The sequence below is a fragment of the Entamoeba nuttalli genome (assembly GCF_000257125.1).
Source record: "Entamoeba nuttalli P19 unplaced genomic scaffold asmbl_4055, whole genome shotgun sequence".
NCBI classification, from domain to species: Eukaryota; Evosea; order Mastigamoebida; family Endamoebidae; genus Entamoeba; species Entamoeba nuttalli.
This window is the reverse complement of record NW_008576524.1, coordinates 1-6,228: the sequence shown is the minus strand read 5'-3', so window position 1 is coordinate 6,228 and position 6,228 is coordinate 1. Positions and strand designations below refer to the sequence as shown.

Sequence of the window (6,228 nt, the reverse complement as noted above, 5' to 3'; positions counted from 1 at the left end):
AATAATGTCTTAACTTAAAGTATATTGAATTGTATTATTGCATAAATCAAGTTTTATTCCAGTAATTCACTAAAAGTAAATAAACAATACTATAAGTGATAGTGTTATTAATCAAAAAACATTAATAAAGAAATAAACAAACATTGATTATGGCTATATTTATAATATTTTACATGTAAATAAAAGTGATTTAGTCAATTAAATCAATTATATGACTCTTTTTAACAATGGTAAATTAACTTCCTTTGAACATACTATGTGTTTTCTGGTTATTTCATGATCTATTTGATCTGTTTTATTATTTTTTGATCTTGTAATAACTAAATTGGGTAATACATTTGTTTGATTTTGAACCTCTGTATTTTCATCTATTTCATCATTATTATTTGAAGTAGTTATGCTCCCATCTACCTCTTTATTAACATTATCAGATATTTGTAAGTTATTAGGATCAGAAATGTGTTTATAATCAACTTGGACTTCTGGTAGATTAAAGACTTCATCATCAATATCACAATATCTTCCAGGTATTGCATTACATACTAAATCATCTTCACTACCATTAAAAATATAACATTCTTCTTCTTCTTCAAATTGTTTTTGAATTGTTTCATTACAAACATAACTTGGAAGATATTCTATTTCTTTTTCAGTTGATTTTTCTTTAATTGCTTTATGATCTAAACTACTTTCTTTTTGAATTTCATTATTTTGTATAATACATTGAATTCTTTTATTATTCTCAAATGATTTTAAGACTTTTTCTTTTATTTCTTTTTGACAAATAAATTGCATTGCAATAAATTTTCCAGTCTCATCATCACTTTTAAATCCATCTTCTATCATTGTTTTTATTTTATTAATAACTTTTGAATCAGTTATTTCAAGTCTTTTTATCAGTCCAAAATCAAGTGTTATAAATGATGAATATTTGTTAAATCGTACATTTTTTATTGCTATCCATCTATCCTTCATTGGTTTTATATTATTTCCTTTAATTTTAAAAGATACTGTTTGACAAATCTTCTTTAAATAATTCATTCCAACCCAACTAGTTTTACTAATGGAATTAATAGTATTTTTAATTTCAGATGGATTAAACCCAGTAACCATTACTACTTTGGTTATTGGTGTGTTATTTTCTTCTAAACGAATAGTATCAATAACATAACCAATAATCTCAAAAAACATTCCTTCTTGACGAAGATATTTGTTAGTATCTTGTGTAATAAAATTAATTTCCTTACTTGGTTTATTATAATAAATACTTTGAATAAACTTTAATTCTTGTTGATTCAAAACGTATTTCTTTCCTTGATTAAATTCTCCATTTGTTTCATATTCAAGCAAATATCTTCCTTGATTATAAAACAGCCATTTTGTATTATTTGAATCATTGCTTTGAAGATGAAGAATTAAATACTTTTTCATTTGTTCATTTTTTGAAATTTCATAATCTTCTACTAATATATTGTTAATAATGACTTTCATGTTTGGTTTAGCTATTTTCATAAATGGAACATTAAACAATCTTCCTTTTGATGAAAATAATTCTCGTTTAAACCAAATGAGATAATAATCTTCCCCTTCTCCTATTTCTATCCAATATCCATCTTTCGTATCTCCTAGTGATATTATTTCTCCTTTCATACTTTTTCCATTTAGATTAATAACCTCATCTTCCTTCCATTCATTTCTTATATAATCAAATCTGTTTATTGTACCTTCATCTTCTTTATAAGTTGATGTTTCCGAATAATGTGGATTTTGCATCATCATCCCAGTAAATTTTGGTTCAAGTAAATGAAATTTTTTAAGTTCATAAGTATTGCTGTCTGAGTAATAAATAAAAATTTAAAAAGTATAATAAAAAACTATTAATTTATTGTCATGGAGAATTTACATACCACCATCCAACAAATAATAAAACAATGTATGTCTAATAATCCAATTAACCTTGATTTATTAAATAAAATTAACACATGGTATTGTAATGTTATTGTTAATAAAAATAATTTAGAAGAAAAAGAATTAATTGAAGCAACCCTGTTTGAGATGTACTCAACAATCTGTCAATACATTGAAACTAACAAAAATGACCCAAAAGTATTGTCTCTTCTTGAATCTCTTCATAATATAATTTTAAAAGAATATTTTGTTCATTACAGTTTCATGATTAGTTATTATGCACCATGTGAATTAAATAAAATTAACAAAGAACCTAATCAAGCAATTAAAAACTATTCAAAGTATTTAATATTTATTGAGAAAGTAATGTGTCTTTCACCTAAAGTAAATTCAGCATTTTATTATCTTCAATCAGATATTAAACAAACTATTCCTTCAATTGTTAATGCTCTTACACTTCCTTATCCTGAATTATTCAATAACACTATTAATCTACTTCTTCATTTTGATCCAGAAGATATTCCTCTCCCTAAGACTATCATTCCATTATCAATATATTTAAAATCAATATTTAAAAACAATGAAGTTAAAATAATCTATTCATTCATTCAACATTTACTTGGATCTTCTCTTCATAAACATCCTTTACTTGATGCTTTATTTGGATTAGACAGAAAAGAATTAATAACATCACGCTTAGATGAATTTCCAATTCAATTCTTCATTGCTGATATTAATATTATTGAGTTAAATCCATTATTACTCAATCTTTTACAATCACCATACCAACACCATTTCATTCAAATATTACAATTAATTCATTCCCCATTATTCTCTACAAATCCAGATCATCTTCTTCAGTTTATTTCAACTCCTTTTTATTTCTTTGTTCTATCTTATTTTATTCAACTTAAAGATGCTCCTTTCCCTTCAGCAATTATTGAATGTTATAAAAGCCAACATGAAAATCTTATTCCAGTATTATTAGAAGAAGCAATTAAACAAAGTGGAATTTTAGCTGTTAAATCTATATTAAAAGTATGTGCATTATCAAATGTAGTGTCTGACAAAACAAGACATCTTTGTATTTGTAAAATAGCATTATTTATGAATAAGAATAAACCATTTGCTGATGAAATTCGTAGATACGGTGAATTCTTTGGAATGATAGAAGAAAACATGAAGAAAGAACATGACACTTCAAGTGAAAGTTTCTTTATGTCTCTAGCAGCATTGAGTGGGTATGACATTTTATTAATTTCACAACATTCAAGATTTAAAGAATTTATTATTGAAGCTCTTCAAAAACCAACTAAAGGAAGAATTACCTTTTTAATGATGCTTAATAAAACTTTTGAAGGAAGAAAATTATTGAAAGAACGAACGAATGAAATAAATAATATAAGAGTATTAGTTCAAAAATCTCTCATTAAAAATGAAGAAGGAAAAGGATTACAATTATTTCTTCAATCTTATGACAATTTAACAAATGTTAACCAATTGTAAGGAAACAATAATTATATCTTGATTGATTAAATCCTTTTTATTTATTTGAAAATTTAAGTTTTAAATTAAATCTGAATTAATAGCAAATCTTTCTCAAGTTCTTTATAATATCCACTTCTCATACTATCAACCCTTTGAAGTGTTTTTATAAAATCTTTTACTTCTTCATTACTTAATAATTCTATGGTACTATCAATTTTCTTAGTAATTTGATATAACTCAACCATTGTAAATAATACCCATTTAGAATTTGGTTCTATTTCATTTAATTCTTTGATTTTATTGAATTGTTCTTTTAAAATATTCATCCATTCTTCTTTTTTATTTAATTCATTATAACATTTCATTCCAGTTCCAAGAAGCCATCTATAATAAATCCATGCACTTTGATCATTTGGTTCAATATAAAAGGCATTTAACAATAATGTAAATTCTGACTCAATGACTTTTTCTAATTGTAAGTTATTATAAGAACTAAAGATAACACTACGATGATGCCATGCACTATAATTACTGAAATTGTTATTTATTGAATCTGTAATAAATTTTAAGTCTTCTTCTTGGCTTATTTTTCCTTGTTCTAAAATCCATAAATAATATCCCCAACAATGAACTATTTTATTATTTTTTATTACTTTTATATCTACAATAAAATTAACAAACAATTTCTTGAATCTTTTCCAATCATTTTAGCACATAATTCTCTTTCTATCTCAAATTTCGGATGTTCCATTTTAGAAATACTCCATTTTCTATGATACCAAATGACATATGACTTGGAATTTTTTGGGAGAAGATTCATTGTTAATTCCAATTCAGATGATAGAATCTTATCATTTTCATTCTCTTCTTTCTTCAGTAACTCTTCTATCATTTCTTTTCTTTCATTCCAATATTGATAATCCTGTGAAGAAATAGTAAGTAATTCTGAATTAAGTTTTAATTGTTCTTCAAGACTTCCTGCTTTATTTCTATATTTTTCTTTTAATTCATTGAATATTTTAATTTTATTTTGTGTTTCTTTTGCTGCTTCAATCTGTATTTTTTCTGCTTTAGTTATTCCGTGCTATATTAAATAAATATCTTCCTTCTTTTCACAAATGATACAAACCATTCTCAACACAATAAAATCTCTATTTTTTTGTTTTTTTTTTAGTTTATTGCTTTTCTTTTTGTTTATGTTTTATTAGAATTATACTATACTAGAATTTGAGGATTTCATTTCTAAGTAAACAGTCAATATCTTATAATATAACACTTCTTTACATAATGGGAATAAAACAACTCCTTCCTTTTGTTTCGTCCATCATCCATAAATCATCAATTGATAAATTTAAAAATAAAAAAGCTGCTATTGATGGTTATGCTTTACTTCATAGAATTGCAACAAGAAATCCTAGACAAATTGTATTGAATAATGACTATTCTTTCATTGTAAATGGAATGTTAGAATATCTTAAATTCTTTAATACACACAAAATTATACCAATCTTTGTTTTTGATGGTGCAACTTTACCTTCAAAAAAAGGTGTTGAAGAAGAACGTCTTAATCGAAGAAAGTCTGCTTATTCAAATGCCTTGAAATATGAAAAAGAAGGAAAACAAATTGAGGCATTAGTCTGTTGGAAACAAGCAATAGATATCACCCCATTCCATGCATCAAAAGTGATTAATGCATTTCATAAACGAGGTGTTCAATGTATTGTTGCACCTTATGAGGCTGACGCACAGATGGCATATTTATCCAGAACAGGTTATGTAGATGTTGTCATATGTGAAGACAGTGATATGATTCCATATGGTTGTTCGGTTGTATTATTTAAATTAAATGTTGTATCAAATACATGTGATGTGTATCAAGCACAAGACTTACCTAAAACACCATTTGGAATTAATATTACATTATTCCAACTTCAAATTACTTGTATATTATCAGGATGTGATTACTTTCAAGGAGTTAATGGAATTGGATTAAAAAAGGCATTAAAAATAGTTGGAAGTTGCAAAACAATCAAACAAGTCATTTTAAGCTTGAAAAAAAATTATAATAAACAATTACCAAATAACCTTGAAGAACAGTTAAATGATGCTCTTTTTACATTTAATCATCAATACATTTATGACATTGAAGAAAAAACAATAATTCCATTAACAGATTTTGAAGGCAATGAAACTACTGAATTAATTGAAAGAACTCTTGGTAAAAAATTAGACCAAGGAAGTGTAATTCAAATTGCAGAAGGAAAGATTGACCCCAATACACTTGAACCATTCAAAAATAATGAAATAGATATTTTTGACCTTGAACCAATCCCTGAAATAAAACAATTCCAGACACCACAAAAATCACCTAAGTGGTGTGTTGATGATATTTTGAAAAAAGTTCATCCTCAAAATGAAGAAAATGAGGATAGTAATGAATTAGTGAGTGGGGAGGAAGAGTCAAAATTAGATAGTCAACCAATCAGCGAAATTAAAATTGAAGAACCTCAATCTACTGTGCAGCGGAAGGATGATTTTCATGAGGAAACTGAAATAAAATCTAATATCATTGACAATGACCCATTTGAACCTGAAAACTCTTTTATTTTTATACAAGAAGATTTAACAAGTTTGAAACGGGTAAGGTACGAAGAAAATAATGACAACAAACTAACAGAATTAAGTACTTTCAGTAATAAAACTCCTTCAGACATTGAACAGCCTTTATCTAAAAGAAAATTTGAGTGAAAAGATTGTTTTATAAATTTCTTTACTGTTTTTTAAACACAATACAAATACAAACAATCAATTTATTCACTACAAGCTATCAGT

At 25.7% G+C, this 6,228-nt stretch overlaps 4 protein-coding genes across 4 annotated transcripts; 2 read left to right on the top strand and 2 right to left on the bottom strand.

The window, feature by feature from the left end:
- Positions 1–207: 207 nt before the first annotated feature.
- Positions 208–1,779, bottom strand: ENU1_091110 (hypothetical protein; the record flags this gene model as incomplete). The annotated part of the gene is made up of 1 exon (XM_008859026.1): positions 208–1,779. The coding sequence occupies one exon, from the start codon at positions 1,777–1,779 to the stop codon at positions 208–210; it is 1,572 nt and encodes a 523-aa protein (XP_008857248.1).
- Positions 1,780–1,935: 156 nt separating this feature from the next.
- Positions 1,936–3,414, top strand: ENU1_091100 (hypothetical protein; the record flags this gene model as incomplete). The annotated part of the gene is made up of 1 exon (XM_008859025.1): positions 1,936–3,414. One exon carries the CDS (start codon positions 1,936–1,938, stop codon positions 3,412–3,414), a length of 1,479 nt encoding a protein of 492 aa, XP_008857247.1.
- A 65-nt stretch (positions 3,415–3,479) lies between these two features.
- On the bottom strand, positions 3,480–4,480 carry ENU1_091090 (Rab geranylgeranyltransferase alpha subunit, putative; the record flags this gene model as incomplete). The annotated part of the gene is made up of 2 exons (XM_008859024.1): positions 4,078–4,480; positions 3,480–4,027 (listed from the first exon to the last, which is right to left on the bottom strand). The coding sequence occupies exons 1-2, from the start codon at positions 4,286–4,288 to the stop codon at positions 3,480–3,482; spliced, it is 759 nt and encodes a 252-aa protein (XP_008857246.1). The 5' UTR covers positions 4,289–4,480.
- A 203-nt stretch (positions 4,481–4,683) lies between these two features.
- On the top strand, positions 4,684–6,144 carry ENU1_091080 (exonuclease, putative; the record flags this gene model as incomplete). Its single annotated transcript, XM_008859023.1, has 1 exon — positions 4,684–6,144. The coding sequence occupies one exon, from the start codon at positions 4,684–4,686 to the stop codon at positions 6,142–6,144; it is 1,461 nt and encodes a 486-aa protein (XP_008857245.1).
- Between the last annotated feature and the right edge of the window lie 84 nt (positions 6,145–6,228).